The sequence below is a fragment of the Schistosoma mansoni genome (assembly GCF_000237925.1).
Source record: "Schistosoma mansoni, WGS project CABG00000000 data, supercontig 0113, strain Puerto Rico, whole genome shotgun sequence".
In the NCBI taxonomy this organism is placed as follows: domain Eukaryota; kingdom Metazoa; phylum Platyhelminthes; class Trematoda; order Strigeidida; family Schistosomatidae; genus Schistosoma; species Schistosoma mansoni.
This window is the reverse complement of record NW_017386033.1, coordinates 571,562-589,471: the sequence shown is the minus strand read 5'-3', so window position 1 is coordinate 589,471 and position 17,910 is coordinate 571,562. Positions and strand designations below refer to the sequence as shown.

Genomic DNA, 17,910 nt, shown 5'->3' with positions numbered 1-17,910 from the left:
TAGTATAGACTGACTGCACAAACGAAAAACATTATATATCCTGATTTGACGAGGCTCATACAGTGACGCTCAGTCGAATATTTGTTGAAAGCGATCGTCGGGGAAGACCAAATAAAAAAAACACATTCGCTTCTAAAATCAGTCCTAGACTTTTACTTGAGACGACTCGTTGCTTTAGAGAATCTTCAGAATTATCAAAAATAATTTGTGTTTTTTTCATGAGACAAGCAAGGTCCAGTCTTTCGTTTAAGACTTCTAAAAGTAACATATTCGCTAACGCAATAGAACCTAATTGTTCTGTTTAACTTCAGAGTCGAATGTTTGAAAACTTTGTATGCAGATTGAAGGCTAGTTCTCGTATGCAAAAGACGAACTGTTCAATCTGTGAATGAGCAAATAACTACCTAGAAATATAGAAATAGCTATCTACTGATCACTTTACATTTATAATAAAATAATATTTAGATGTCGTTCGAATCACACAAAAAAAACAAGATAAAATAGGCACTAGAAAAACACATAACTCCTTGCTGAATGTATACTCATTTATACAGGATATTACAACAGACATTATTCGCTTTCAGATGTCAGTTACCGATGCCCATCATACAAATGGATCTTAGTAGTACAAAAAAAGAATAAGAATCTAATGATAACCTAGTAACTTTTAGCGTTTAATTTAAAACAATATTTTTCAAATGGATACAATGTATAAATTAAAAAGAAAATAATAAAAGTCTCCAGAAAACAAACTGGAGATTTTATATTGAAATCTGAATTACCACTAAATGATTCAATCTTAAACTAACTGGCGCATTATTAAAACAGAATTAAAAATAAAAAATATTAAAAGAACAACAACAGTTTACATAATAGTTCACTTTTGTATGGCGAAAATTGAAAAAAAATTATCGTATTTTATTTGTATTCAGTATCCATGGAAATGAATTTCAAAAACAAGATGGTTGATATTCAACTCCAGGATAGTAGGAGAAAACTATATGGAACATGAATATCTTAGGATTGTTATTCTTGTGATCATGTATTAAAATAGCATACATTTTAAAGAGATTTTAGTTTCTCTTTAGTCAACATACGTTTATTAAACAGGGATAGAAATTTGTATAATTTGATCTTAGAATGAAAACATAAATATAATTACAAAATTATTTGAATAACCGAAAAAAATTCTGGTTTTTTTTTTATTCAATATTTTGTATAATAGTAACTGCTATTTCATCAATGTTTACCTTTAGTTTACCTGTGTAAACGTTTGAGTAAGTTAAAATTACTGGGAAATGAATGATTTAACTAAGTAACCAGTAATGATAGATAATCATTCAAATGTATCTTTTGATTGTTTTCCTTTCAGAAAAATCATGAAGATTACGAAACAAAAAGAAAAAGGAAATTCGAAAGTCAATGTAAGTCAATATGACCGAATATACAAATAGGTGAAAAAGAAGTAATATAAAAAAAACAAACAAACAGAATAAACAACACATTGAATGTTGAACAGGTTCAATATATACGCCTTATTCTCTTCAACTATTTTATAAGCTAAATTTTAAAGGATAATAAAGTATCTTTGAAAGATAAAAACACATAATAAATAATACTTAGAAATTTAAAAAAAAAAACAATGGCGCTCTTGTTTCCCTTTTACGAATAATGCAATTATTATGAATGAAGGTGTGGAAATTACACCGGCTTCAATTTTATTAATATACAATTATCAAGGAGTGTAGTTTAGTTTCATTCGGATACTATTGAAGAATATGAAACATAAACAAAATGCTACAAACTATACTGACTAGTTTGCAAAAAAAAATAAACAAAACTTGTTCATTGATAAATTAGCGAAATGTAAAATTGAAAGAAAGCAGATAAGAAATAGAAGGATTGTTTTTACTCTTGACCAGTTTTCATTAGTACATCAAAAAATGATTATGATCATAATTGATATACTGTATTATCACACTTTTATATTGAAATAACTATACAGTCTTTTTTTAATTGGATGAATGAAATGGTGCACAATCTGTATCCATAGTTGACATATTACAGACAACTAGATTATTACTAATAGGATCAGCATTTACAAATAACTGGTTAAAATGACCGAGATGAGTTGATGATGACGATGATAATAGTAAAGATGGAGATGGTGATGATGATGACGATGATGATGTGAATGTCGGTTCTTCAAAAACTGATTGTAAGAAAGAACTGTACAATGAATTAGATGAATGAAATGGATTAATATATGTATGAAGAGGATTTGGTACGGGGAAATTGTATACTTCTCTTTCTTTTAGATTCTGATAACTACTGACTGTGGACGTTGATGTTGTCGTTTCAGAAGCTGTCACTGAAGCTATTGTGGATAATTGATTATTTGAATGTAGATTGTTCATTTTATTCATTTGTTCAATACCTCTTTGACTTATTTGATGAACTGTATTTGAAGTTGGGGTTAAATGATAAGATGAATAAGGAGTTTGTTCAGATGTTGTTGATATTGATGTTGTATTGAATGAACTCATCAAAAACGGTTGAGATGAAGCTAACGAAATAAGTAATGGATTAGTATTTATATGATCCATATTTTCCAGTTGTGTAGTATTATTCTGAAAGTTTGTATAACAGTTTAATTCAGAACTACAATTCCTTTGAATATTTGTTCGATTATTACGATCCATTTCAATTAAATTGTCATTATTACTAGAATTATTATTGTTAACCAATCGATTAGACTGAATATATGAATTCTGTGAATGATTTGAACAAAGATATTCTGAATAATTATCATCTGTTGTCCAAGATAGTTTAGATTGTAATTTTGCCGAAGTTTTTGTAGACATAGTTGAAGACAATGAAGATTGGTTTATTTGAAATGAATTTATTGTTGGTTGACAACAATTGGTATATTCTTGATAATAGTTTATTGAATCATTAAATCTTGACGTTACACATAAACTATCTGATGAATTATGTGTTCTTATGGCTTCTGTTAATGATGTTGATGTCAATCTTGACGATGATGATGGTGATGATGATGTTAATACAGACTTATTTAACCAATTAGGAATTTGATTTCCTATAGACAGTTGATTAACATTATATGGATGTGTCCAATAATGATGATTATCATTACCATTATATTCATTAGTAAACCATGTTCCATTTACATGACATAGATCATCAGTAATAGAATGTCTTTTCAAAATCATATTACTATTCGTATCACATTGGTTATTATTATTATTTATCGATGAAAGACATATATTGTAGGGATGCTTTGGATTAATTTGATTTATACTATTATTCATTTCATTAACATGATTGTTATTTGTGGTCGATAATGAAGTATGTGTATATCGTCTATGGTCGAATAAACTATTGTTCGTTAAATTATTATGCGAAAATGTTTCAACAGAATGTGGACGATTTGAATTGAATGGTGATGAATTAGATGAACTTGAATGAACATAACTGTGAGGAGAAAAGTGCATTTCATCATTATAATGATTTGAATTAGACATAACTAAGTCGAGGTTATGTTGTGACTGACGTTGCTGATGCTGATGATGAAGATGAGGATTATGGTGGTAATGATATGTTGAGATAGAAGGTGGAACAGGAGAAGCAGTGGAAGAGAGACCATTTATTACGGTTGCTGGTGTATTTGAATAACACTCCGTCTCGGAATTGAATACTTCAGGATAAAATGTTTCAGGTTGATTGTTACACGGTGAACAATAACCATATGATTTATAATACTTTCTCCACATTTTTGATATGTTATTATCATCTTCATTGAACACTTGTGAATTATTTGGATAATCATTAGTTAAATTAGATGAATTGTCACCTTCAACCAATCTAGGTAGTGTATTAACACAGATATTGCTACTAACATTACCACTGACATTATCTAAAACATTTATATTTGTATTGTTTAATCCTGTACCGGTACAATTACAACCACTACCAGCATTTGATGAAGTCATTGAACCAAGTCCACTGCTTACTTGAGAACTTGTTGCACTAAGTTGTTCTGAATCTAATTGAGAAGATATATTCCCATCTACTAATTGATCATGATAATGTCGGTGATAAGAACAAGTAGATTGTGAATTGTCTCTTTTTTGTCGCTTTTGTATACAAGTACATGAAGAATGTATTAAGTTATCATTTTTATAGTTTATTTGTGGATTAAATGTTCTTTCATACGAACAACCAGTTGAATTTGAATCTGTTCTTGGTGTTCCAAATAAAGAGGATCGATCAATAGAGCCAAGGTCACTTTTGATATTCTCATTATTAAAGAATGTTTCATCATTATCCATAGTACTAACATTATCTTGATTTGAATAGTTATTGTCTGAATTTATGGACTTTGTTCGGTTTTGATGTTGATGAGAGTGTTTCGGTTGCTGTTTTTGGTGATGATGATTCTGGGCGGTGGGATTACTGTTATCTGACGCTGTGGTAGTTGTTACACCTGATCCAATACCGGATGATGCAGCCGCACTCTCTGAATCCCAAATATCTACAATAAATTTAGAAAATCATAATTAAATACCATATCATTATTCAAATGATTTCCATTAACAGTAGGATTCAAGACCTTAGCTAATTTAAGTGATTAAAATGGTTGTCTAACAACTTAGATGTGATGAATAATTAGATTTCATTTGAAATAGCTTAACATAATCTGAGTATGCAACTAGTATGGTCAAGTCATGTGTCTTTCATTCTCACAGTTATTCATTAATGGTGTAACATTAATACAAGGTTATCAGTAAAGATTAATAACTTATTCAGTGACAATTGTCTGACAGACAGGGACTAAATGACACTATTATATATATATAATATTACAAATATATCATTTATTTATAACAATCTACCCAATGCTCATAAAAACAGTTATGTCGTTTACTTCACACAGCCTATTAAAACATTTGGTCAACCTATGTTCTAAGTGCACAAATACTTCAATAAACTTTCCTGCTTCGGATTCATTTGAACAGACTAATTATAAATTTTAACTTATTGTACTAAGAGGAGTATTATGAAAGGCTTGCAACCTGTTGCAATGTTAAAATACAATAAATCTCAGAAACATTGAGCTTGTTGGGATATTCTCCTCATTGTGTACCCTTTGAAAAAAACGGCAGGTCATTCTATTGGATTTCATGTATTCAGTAACAGATGGGTGAAAAACATTGTTTTAGCACTTAAACTGATAACAAATATTAGCCAGCAAAACGAAGTAATCAATACTGACCATTGAAAAATCATTCTGTAGGATATACTTTCTGAAAAAATTGCAATTTAAGTGTATATTGAAAAGAAGTTTATTACAGTACTGAACAAATGACTTTAACAATTCCTTACTGTAGCAAAGCTTATAATAACGAATAGTAGCGAAAGTTATAATAATTATTATTATTACATTCCATTTATACACAGTCTGTCCAATATGTATTCAAACTGAGATCATAGAAACTTTGTAAAATGCAGATTATATCAATTTTAACCCCCTCGAAATATATCCCATTTGTAGTATACTTGTACAATATCCGTTTCCATTATTTAGAATACCATTGGACTAGCTTATAAGTCAGGCTCTTCAACTCCCTTGTCATTTAAAATATTTCGCACAGAAATTTATTGACCTGGACTATTTTGCTAAAATATTTAGATCAGATCATTCTTCTGGATTCGGTTCTTTAGCAATCATCTGGACACTAAATTAGCGATTAAGAAACATAGGAGACCTCATATGTGGATTATTTTCATTCAATCAGAAGCTCAGTGGTTGTCTTTCATTATACTCGTAGTCCTTATGGGTGTCACTGAAACGTATGATCCATTTGAAAAAGCTACTTTGTCCAACGTATTGTCTACATAAACAGATCTCAATGTTTTGTGAGTTACCAGGAAATTTCCCTATTCACTCAAATAAAGGACTTAGTAGTTGAATTTGCATATGAATTGAACAGATCATATATGTTCTCCAGTTGTTTGTCGCCAAACACCATTCCTGTAATGCTACCCAATAGACTGTTTTCTTTTAAAATGTTTTGTCAGAATAAGAGAATTCTAAGTAATTAAGTTCAGAAACCCCAATAATCTTAAAGTTATATGTTTCATAATTGGCATACGAATACACTTTATATTAGTCAACATGTATCTTGTGTGTGTTTACTCTAATTATCCACTTTGGACATTTAGAATATTTATCAAGAGATGTATACAAATATCCACCTATTAATAATAGGAAATAAATCAATTAACTCGAAAAGTACATTAATTCACGGTTCATCTAATCGGAAAATATAGAAGGTAATCAGTTTTAGTGGAAACTATGATATCAGAAAGGGTTTTTGTGGAGATTTAGTATTTTCATAGTTGAAATCATGAGTCAATTGAAGCTAGACCACCATGGAAAATCTGGAAGCACTGGACGGCCGTTTCGTCTTATTGTGTGACTCCTCGGCAGTGCGCATCCACGACCTCGCCTCGCAAGATTCGAACCCAGGACCTACCAGCCTCGAGCCAGAGCACTCAACTATGATAGACAAATGATGTATATCCAATAAATATTAACAATCATTAAGATGAAAGATGATTACCATTAGATGAACAGATATCTTGCATTGATCTCAATCGATTTGGACATTCTATTACACATAATTGAGATTTTTGCTCTGTAACGTCTTCCAAATAATGATTATTCAATAATGGTACATTTGAGATACATTCATTCTGATTCGATTGAGGAGAATTTTCTTCATTTAATTCATTATTATTTTTTGTTTGACTATTATTATCCATATTTTTTGAATAAGCTAATGGATCTTCAACTTTCCATTTCAAAGGGAAATTAAATTGTAAATTATTTTCACGATAAGTTTCATTAATAGTAGTAGTTGACATATTTGACATCTCATTGAAATGTTCATTATTAATTGATCTAGTTAACTGATTCACTGTTTGATCATTTAGATTCAAAGCTAATTGAGTATTTGATCGAGATTCTAATGATGTGGATAGATATCCAGGTAATGGCTTAAATAGAAATGAAGTATAAGCAAAGAGAAACGGTAGTACATAAAACTTATCTCTTAAAAGGATAACATTTATAAAAATTGATTCTCAATGGGATTTCATTCGTGTATTATAGTTTCAGAGATGTAGAATACAAAATTTACATAGTTGTGTAGGGAAATCACTATTGCAGCGAAAAGCACAGTAATCTTATATATATTTGATCAGGATTACACACCAAAATAAAAGTTCATTTCAACGATTCTCTATGGATCTGAATCTTTTTTAACTTACAGATATTCGGGGTGATCATCATTTTTAAATTAGCACACTGTGAATTGTTTAACTAAATAAACTCCCCCTGTTTACTAATTATTTTGTGAATTCACTTTTACCAAAACATGAATTCATGAGTTCAGATTTCCATGCAAACATCAGTTTAGTCCAGATTGAACAAAACTTCTTCCTATTAGTTATAACCTTATATAGGAGCTTTTAGTCGACTGACTTTAGGATAACTTTGGAAACTGCCAATTTAATGTAAGTTTACTTAGTAGATAAGTCTAAGGGGAACCATAATACCATAATAATTTCTTTTGATATGTCTAAAAGAATATTCATTTTAACGAAAATAATAATGTATCCAACAGTTATCGTCTACTTGAAGTCACATAACTCATAAAGAAACTTCTACTTTATCCTATCTATTCTATCTGTTCCTTTTCAATGTCCACCTCTTCAAACATATATTTTCTTTTTGCACTGTTATAAAATCACAATGAACCAAACTGATAGGTTTCTTTAGTAACACTTTAGCTAATGCATTTACCAGTTAGATGTCTCGATATTGCAATGGATTAGTTACGCTTTAAAATTGCATAATTCATGTGTGACAAGGTAGCAAGCAGATGTATAATAATCTCTTAAAATAATTGCTGAAGAGTATAAGCATCACTCTTTTTTTATCACAAATAGAAAACCGAAATTCATACTGAATCCATTCAAGTTATTGCTCAACTTTTTTTTTACATTTATGGCGAGAAATACTGGTTTGGCAGAAAGTAAGCATACCTTTTTCATATCTTGATCATCAAAGCGTAAAATGGAATGCTTTTTATTACAATGATCTTTATTCATTCCATCAATTGACGGTTGTGAATATTTCCAATTCCATATCAAATTATTTTCTTCAGTTTTTAAGGATTTTTTGAAATCTTTTGCCAAATCATCTGATGTTCCATAAACACATACTGGTTTTGATTGATCACAATTTTCATTTCTTATCATAGTTACTGATTCGTTGACAGGTGAGAAAAGATTTTTCTGTTTCGTGCCTGTTGAGTTAATTGGATTGTCTATTGATGGTGACAATGATTGAACGGGATTCGATGTGGTCGATAAAGGTTGTAATGTGATAGATGGATTAATTTTTTGATCTAAATATAAGTTATCACATGGTGATGGTGTTGTTGGTGATGTCCAAGATAAAACCAAATTATTGTTGTTATTATCATTTTGATTTGTGTCTTCAGTATGAATCATATTTCGTGCAAAACTAAAATAATTTGGATAAATGGAATGTTCACATTTGAAACTAGGAAAATAATCATTTCTTGTATTGTATACTGCCGGTGATGATGCCATCATTAAAACACTAGAGTGTACATTTTGATTATCAGTTTCAGGTAGATACCAATTCATATTATGTGAAGTATTTCTACCAGACTCTTCTATACTGAATCTTTTCAACTTCGATAAATCTTGATTAGGGTATTCTGTGATAATGCTTTCGGCATTGATGTCTACAGGATGTATTGTAGTTGTATGAACTGGATTACTAAGACAAGCTAAACAACTATCTCTTGGATTTGATGATGAAGAAGGGCGTTGCTCTCTATCTGTATAGGTTCCACGATGAAATATATTGCCGTTATCATTCATTCCGCGAGGACCAAATCTTCCACGTATACCAGGCATTGAACCATTGGATCGTTTATCTTGAGAAGGATAACTATTGTTATTATTACTATTGCCAAATAGATGCCCCCCACCAAATCCGGACCCACCACAAGGTCGATCACTCCAACTTTCACCTTTATGCTTTTTATTTGCATAAACCTATCAAAAGAAAAAAATTAATTTGTACCTACGAATTGCAATCTTAAGACTAATAGTTGGGATAATTTACAGTCTTAACTGGATTTAATTTTAAAGAATTTACTTCATTATCATATCAACATGGTTAAATTTATTTTTACAATCCGAAAGTGAATTTCTGTTGGATTGTATCGCTCGTTTTATTGTCATTATTTGATTACACTTACTTTCATTAACATATTAACACCAAAACTGTTCTTTTTCTGGAGGCTTCTAGATAAAGCCTATTAGAATGAATGGTCATTCTCCATAACGTTTTCATCAGGCTCTACAGTGATAAATACAATAATATTATTGTTCTTTAATAGATATATGTTAATTGAAATCATGAGTCATTTGAAGCTATGCAATGAACAAGAACACGACTGGGGACAACGAAACTACAGACTATTTCACTGAATTTTGATAACCATACAGCAAACAGTTAATTTGCAAAATAACAACCAGTTGTCTCAATCTTCACTGTTCCTTCTGTAAATATCAGTTCATCTTCTCTACTTCCATTGTTCATGCATTTTCCTACCAATTGCGCTTCGTTTCAGTTCTTTCCTTATCGGTCTACTGCCAAAATACATTCTATGTCTGGCCATCGCCATATTCTACTTATATGGAGTTAAGTAGACCGCACTACACTCGTCCCCCCTTTGAAGCATTCGTTCATGCGGTGGTTCTGCTCGCCGTGCGCACCCTCTTCTTGTACTGCAGTCTGTGCCAAGCTCTCCGTCAAAATGTCGAGTCTGCGGCGCGCCAACCTCCATAGCTCCGTCGACCTACCGGGGACCAACATCCACTCGGCACCTGGGACGTTCAACACCCGTGCTCCACCGGCCTGCTGAGCCATCTACATCCGATATCCGCCCAGCAGCCGCACGTCCCACTGCTCCTCTCTGTCGACGGTACCTGCTACAGCCAACTCCGCCCCGCCAGAACACTCCACTCGACGTCACCTCTCCGCACCGGACTGCCCCAAACAGTACCTCAACTCCAAGCCCGCAGCGGCGTCTTCAGAACAGCACCCTTCCTCCTCCTGGTTGGCAGCGACACCATATGTGGTAAACGAAACACTAGTTGAGACGGAACGGCCGTTCAGTGCTTCCAGGTTTTCCATGGTGGTCTAGCTTCAATTGACTGATGATTTCAACTATATAAAATTACTAAAATCTCCACACATCCCCCCTTCAGATATATGCTAATAACTTTCCACATAATGTACTATTTCTCACCGTATACAGATCAATGCATGTTTCTTTTTTTTTCAATAATCACTTCAGTCTACTAAAATTGAACTAAAACTGAAAATGTGGACTGTTGGATTTTAACATAACTACTCAATCGTTTTGTACTCATTAGATTCTGTAGTGGTAAGTATGTATTATAACTTCGCCTGTAGCTCCTCCGGGGGCTACTGCCGGTCCCAAGCCAGGGTAAAGAAGGAGGGTTGGGCATGGGGTTAGCGACCCCATCCCGTAGAAAACCAACTCGTTAAAAAACGCTAACCAGAAAAAATTATTCAAACCATTTAAACTCTGCCTTGGGAGTAGACAAAATAATTATGACGTCTCATGATGAAAGCCGAGTTTCTTCGGAAGTCATGAGGTCGATGCACCTTCTAACAACCAGATTTCCCAGGACAGAGTGGGTTGGAGAATGCTGGTCGGCGGCCTATGCTCCATTGGGAGTAACAGGAGTAAGTAAGTAAGTAAGTATGTATGTATGTATTATTAAAAAAGGTTTTGTTTCTCTAAGTTATTTGCAAAAAGTAAATTCAGTTAAATAATAAAACTCAAGATCTATCCCTGTTCTGGTGTTAAAAATGTAAAACAATCCATTTTATATGTTTTTTTTACGATATTTCAATCATACACCAAAATTAAAATAGAAACATACACAATCGAAATAATAATTTATAATGCTTATTTTAATGGATATCATTTTATCATATATAACTTACTTCAGCACCATGAACAGTTTTTACATGTTTTCGTAGAGAACTAGGATCTGTGTATCGTTTGGAACAACCGTCAACTTTACATGTATAAGGTTTTTCATTACTGTGAGTTCTATTCTGATGTTTAGCTCTGTCGGATGCATTACTAAATGCTTTATTACAACCGGGAATTTCACATTGATAAGGTTTTTCTCCAGTATGCGATCGAAGATGAGTTTTTAAATTTTCCAAACGAGAATAACGCTTTATACAACCTTCAAACTAAAAATGAAATAAAGTCGATCAATATTATCGAGAATCATTTAGTTGAAATATTGATAAAAATGACATTGATTTTATACCGGTATCATAAACCATAGGACTGAAAGACAATGTTATCTATGATTGCAAGAAATGTAACTAGTGTGAAGGTTTGTAGAGATTGTTGAGTTCCATAGTTTACATCACTAGTCAATACTTCCTGGTTTTAAATAGTTATCGCTCTTTGGTCAGTTCATGATGTAAACTATGAAGAGAAAAAATGTTGTTGGTTTCATTACCAACCAAATTACACTTAATGGATGAGCTCTCGAAGAGGCGAAAACCTTTACGTATCTGAGCGGCATCATTAATAAATAAGAGGGATCTGATGCAGATGTAAAAGCACGGATTGGCATAGCAAAGACAGCATTCCTGAAAATGATGAAAATCTGAGACCTATTACAATTGTCAGCCAACATCAGTCATAGTTTCAAGGAAAAACATCAAGACAGTTCTATTGTTCTGAGATGAGACTTAGAGAACTACTACAACCATCATCAAAACAATGCAAGTATTTATAAATAGTTGTCTACTCAAGAAACTTTAGATCCTTCGACCAGGCACCATTAGTAATAACGTATTGTGGTAGAGAATTAACGAACTTCCAGCTAAAAAGAAAATCAAGAAAAATCTCTGGAGGTAGATAGGCTACACACTGTGTAAATTGTCAAACTGGATCACTAAGCAATTCTTGACTATTAATCTTCAAAGGAAGAGGAAAAGGGGCATACCGAAGGAGACACTGTGTCCGGAATTGGAGGCAGGTACCAAAAGAAAGTTTTTGTAATTTCGCATAATTACTCTACTTATGGTAGTTCTTATTGCCCTCTTAGGTAGTCTACTTTTGTCTGATCATTAATTATGTCGTTCCAACTTGATCATTTTCATGATGACTGTTCAATGTACTTTGTTATCTAAGATCTTGTCAACTGTATCATATGCACTTTTACTCACGGTTGCTTTATGTTTTTCTATCATCGTATTGGATATCAGCGATCTATACATAATCGATCCAATGTGGAGAATGGCTCATTCAATGCTCATTGAATAAGGGAGTTCGCCTTCTCCAACTCATCTCTCTCGTCATGTCCTTATTAATGGATGACCGAAATATTTATATCTAAAATCATTCTCGTATTTGACTTCTGATGATATCCTACTTTTAAAACGTCTTAAGTCCGCAAAATATGCACGAAGTTAAGTGGAAGACATATTTCACCAATATCGTTAAGGTTGATATCGATCGTTTACTAGAAAGTCAACAACGAATACTTAATACTCGTGAAACAATTTAAATTGAAGATAAACCTCAAAGCCAGCAAATATTTCCACAACATTTCAGATATGCCTTTATGATGTATGTCAACAAAAAAGAAACCTTGCTTTGATCCCACCATTTACAAATGCTTCTCTCCGGTAAGCATAAATCCCACTGCATTTCGAGACGGAGTCAATTCATTTGATCAACAGAATTAAATCAATCATGAAGACTAAGTACGAAAAAGGAGATACATTTCAGTGATTTACACGAACGGTTGCATGCGTATTTGACAACTTTGTGATACTTTTAATCATATATAAACCAGCGAAACAGTTGAAAACTATATGTAGGGGAATAGACTAGAACAAAAATATTTTGATACTTACTATACATTTATGTGGTTTTTCGCCTGTATGTCTTCGCATATGTACAACAAGCATGTACTGAGCCTTGAATGGCCTGGTTCCACGAACACATTCTCGCCACAAACAAACGAAACTTTTCTTATTTCCTGCAATATGCTCAGTACTAAGATGCTATAACAGAATGGAAAAAATTTAGAAATTCATATTGTCAATAAATTGTAAGTATATACTTTACCTACTGAAAAGTAGTATGACTTGTTATAAAAAAATTATTCAAGTAACCGATGGTTTTGGTTACATGAAAATTATTAGAGGCTGAAAATTATATTTTATAAGTTCATTATTCGACTTCAGATATTTTACTTCTTTAATCATCGCATATAAAACCGGATAACGTTTGAGAATTGCAGAAAATTTCCTACTGATCTGGTTGAAAAGAGTATATACTGTTAGTTTTATCTCCAAATTATATCATGAGATTCCATGGTTTACTAAGTTGGACAGGAATGATTATCCATACCGATACTTTGGGGCAATCAGACACTTTAGGAATCTGTCTGCTTCACTGAAAAATTTGTACATTAGGAATATAGGTTGAAATAAAATTGTCTTGTGATCACAATATGACCGACCACCAAAGAGTTTGCATAATAATGATATGACATAAAAACAAATAGTTAGACTCCAAAACATGATCATGAACTAATAGAAGTTAGAAAATAGTGAAAAATACAGACTGTTTAAAAATTTTACAACTTGTGTTTATTCATTTACATTTGATCGACTTTTATAAATCAAACAATTATGTTAACTGATCAGTCGATATTACCTTCATGTATTGATTCAATTAAGCTGTCTTGAATTTTTATTAGGACTAAAATGATTGTCATGCTTCCAAAATAACAGCATTTCATTGTCCTCGCTCAAATTTATTATGGGCTTAACAATCACAAAAAATCCACTTACCTCTTTCAAGCGCTTTGAAAAGATACCATAATACGAAAGATAGTGAGTGAAAGAGCTACCTAAATAAGATACTCCTTGTAATAGATCATTTCACATCTTAGAATAACTACTTCAATAAGTAAAGATGAACACTTGTTCAAAGCCAGGTTATAGAAAATGATAAAGCTCGAATCAATGTTTCAACATAAGATATTGGTCAAAACTTGAAAAGATAGACATTAGAATAATAGTCATTAAAAATTATTAGGATTACGAATAACAAGTACTGAAATAATTAGATATTGAACAACACATACGAAAGAGAGTGAAGAAGATAAACGGGCAAAGGACATGGAAAATAATAATGACAATAACATTAATAATAACAAGTAAAATCTCTTTTTATACTTAACCCATCTAAGGAACTGCTAAGGAGGCTAAAAATTTCTTCTAGACACATAGTCTAGGGTTTTTGATCCAAGTCTGTAGATTCTGTTATATGTAGGAGACGGAAGTGAACTCCGTTTGGAAACGATGTTTACATATTTAAGTTTTCATATACTTCCTATGTTTAAATATTGACTTAAGCTTCTATTATTCTGATCATCAGTAGTTCATCTATTATTTTACTGCAAACTTGTACGTTCTACTCATTATGTTTGGCTATGTTATTTATTTTAATTTTATAACTGACTCGTATACTACTGTGATTTTTCTTATATTTCTCTTATACACACATATATACTACTACTGTGTGTCAAAGTCTGATGAAGATTCAACTAAAAACAATATTGTTTCACAATGAAAATTTCTATTAATTAAAAATAATAAAAAACAACTTACTTTCACTAATTCATCTTGATCATCAAACTGTAATGTACAATCACCCCATCGACATGTTGTTTCAACAAAATCTGGATCACCTTCTTGTGGTACCCTTCCATCATCATCTAGTTCTTCATCATCATCTACATCTGGTTCATCGACTGAACAACGTCCAACACCACTATTATTATTGTTACTAGGATCACGTGTTGAATTCCTACGACTACTAAATACATTTTGATTTTGCCATTTATGTGAATGTTCAATTGATTTTTGTTTAAACAATCCTGTGGTAGTCGGTGTTGCCGCTGTTGTTGATGATGATGCAACTGCTGATGTCTCTGAAATTGATGTGGTTATCCCTGGCGTTATTGCCTCTAATACTGGTGTTATACGACAAGTACGACCAAAATTTTTAATACCACGCATTTGATTCAATGTGCCATCAATTTGCTTTCTTTGAGAAGATTGTTGATTTAGTAAACTATTGGTAATGCTATTAATATCAGAGTTATTTAATGCACAATGTTGTTTCAATAAATCTTTTGTTAATGTTGGACACAGAAGATTATTTCCTTTACCAAATAAATGATGGTGGTTATTATTACTGTTTTCATTAATTAATAATTCAGACATTTCACTTTTAGATAATACCGTTGAATTTAGATCAATTTGTTCAATTTTTACTCGTCCATTTCTTCGAATTGTTTCATTTGGATTGAGTTGAAATCTTATAGTACTATTGGTATTATTGTTATTATTGTTGTTAAACCATGTATGTGACCAGTCAGGTGTCGGTATTGACTCAAATGGCCAATGTAAAGGATTTGTAAATGATGAAGACATATTACCACCATTATTGACGTCGTTGCCATTATTCACAGCGGTAATAGGTTTATTACTTGAATTGTTTTGAGTTAATTGATTATAAGTTTTAGAAGAAAATTGGAAATGTGAAGGAGTAGAGGGTATTATTTTTCTCAATACTCCTTGTTGGATATTTTCATTATTAGTTGCATCCATGCATGTATCGTTAGCATCAGCATCGTTATTATAACACGGTAACTTATTTAAAGATTTATTTCGATTGTCTGTTGAGAGATCGTTTGAAAGAATATTAGTATTACTGTTATTATTGTCAGTGGTAGTAGCTAAACTTTTAATGGTAGCAGAGGAAGGTGGTTTCATAAAGCATGAAGGAACTAGATTATTATACACGGAATTGATTGATTCATTCAGTTTATTATTGTTATTACCCATGGTAAGTGTTGATGAACAGGACTCACATTCACTTGATGGGTGTTGATGTAAACCATGATCTCTACATTCACGATGTAAAGTATTCTCTAATACATGTTTATTCAATAAAGATGAATTTTCTCTCTCTGTTATGCTAGATGTTGTCGAAGAGGCTGCTGCAGCTGCAACCGCAACTGCAGCGAAGGCCATTGCCGACTGTAAAACATTATTATTACATTTTTTTGTTATTTCTGATGAAGATACTGTAACACTGTTAGTAGGCAATCCCAATGTTCTACATGATGGTAATATCATATTAGAGGAATTAGTTGTCAGCTTTTCCGGAACATCTATTGAACAATTGGACACAGAATTAGAATCCGATTGTTGTCGTATTTGTTTATTTAATGAATTTGATGAAGATAAAACGGCAAGATGTCCAAAAGGTGCACGATTTAAACAACCAGTTGAACGATTACCACTACTACCACTTGTAGATGTATATCCGGAATGCTGCTGATATGTTTGTAAAGTTGACGGTAACGGTAAAGATTTATGTGAAGATGTTTGATAATTATCAAACCCACTACCTGATGAATGTGGTGAATTAGGTGACCAGAATGGTGATCTCTCACTAAATGGAGCTGGTGGAGCAGTATGTGAAGAGTTGCCATTACTGCTTAGTGTACGACGAATATCACATGAAGCGCCAGGACTTGCACCAAGTGAAGCTTAATGATGAAAATGAAATAAAGAAAATATTTTTTTCTCTGAGATCAATTTTAATTATTATATTAGAAATCTAGGAAGAGATTAAAGTGTTTTTAGAGGAGAACAGTATATAAAATTAACTAAATAAAGCATAGAGGTACGGAGTGAACATTTAGATACATGAATAATAGTAACCATCTTAAGTGATTATTAAATATTATTCTTATTCAAATCTACATACTTTAAATTAAAACGTGCTAATAATCTTCGTGCAACTTGAAAAGAACCAAGGGATAAATTTAAAAGACACAACCAATGATGTCCAGTTCCTGCACATTGAGTGTAATTTTCGCAACTTTAAATTAGTGTAAAGAATATAAACAACATTCACTAGTATGAAATCATGTTTAGTTAATCAGTCAAAAACGAGTTGAAACAAATATATGAGTTTCAGTATTAAGTACTTTCAAGACATTATCGAAGGGAATTTCTTGAACTTCTTGTGGCTTGGCTTCGAGATAATTCCTTATACTTCGTTTATCAACCACCCTAATATCTGTTCTTAAATTAAAACCAATGGTGTATGAATTCAGAAGGCAATACGAAGCGGTATTTGGATACAGCCGGTTGGGAATCTTAGACATACGTCTCATGCCAGTTAGCCCTCATCAAAAAAGCATACCTGCAATCTTAAAGGGACTAGTGCCTCTAATATGAGTTGAACCCGCATCATCTAGTTTCACAGTGTGAGATATTAGCACTGAAGTATTCAGACCACGAATGAACTCCAGTTAAACTGAGACGACTGCCCATTGAGTAGTGAATGATGTCATAATTTTGTATTCTTCCTAATTACCTTCAATAATCTAATATTATAACTTTGTCCATGCAATATCGTGTTATTTTGACTAGTGATCACACTGCAAATTAATAGATAATAATTTGTTTGTACTTAAAAAGGCTAGATAAACATGATATTGGTCACCACTAAATGATTAATCATTGTAAATATATACAAGTTACTCTTGGTTTATCATTCATTCTTTTGATGCTTACTAAACATCATATGATGTTGTTTAACTAGGGATTTATAAATG

At 32.2% G+C, this 17,910-nt stretch overlaps 1 protein-coding gene across 1 annotated transcript in view; it reads right to left on the bottom strand.

Moving 5' to 3' along the window:
• Window positions 1-17,910, bottom strand: part of Smp_000530 (zinc finger transcription factor gli2) — a gene marked incomplete at both ends in the record, with an annotated part of 81,030 nt that overhangs the window by 30,203 nt on the left and 32,917 nt on the right. The window contains 7 exons of the mRNA XM_018790404.1: window positions 2,337-2,771; window positions 3,675-4,555; window positions 6,648-7,083; window positions 8,134-9,180; window positions 11,171-11,428; window positions 13,115-13,264; window positions 14,882-16,833. Coding sequence (XP_018646315.1) covers window positions 2,337-2,771; window positions 3,675-4,555; window positions 6,648-7,083; window positions 8,134-9,180; window positions 11,171-11,428; window positions 13,115-13,264; window positions 14,882-16,833 — 5,159 coding nt within the window. The remainder of the gene's footprint in view (window positions 1-2,336; window positions 2,772-3,674; window positions 4,556-6,647; window positions 7,084-8,133; window positions 9,181-11,170; window positions 11,429-13,114; window positions 13,265-14,881; window positions 16,834-17,910) is intronic.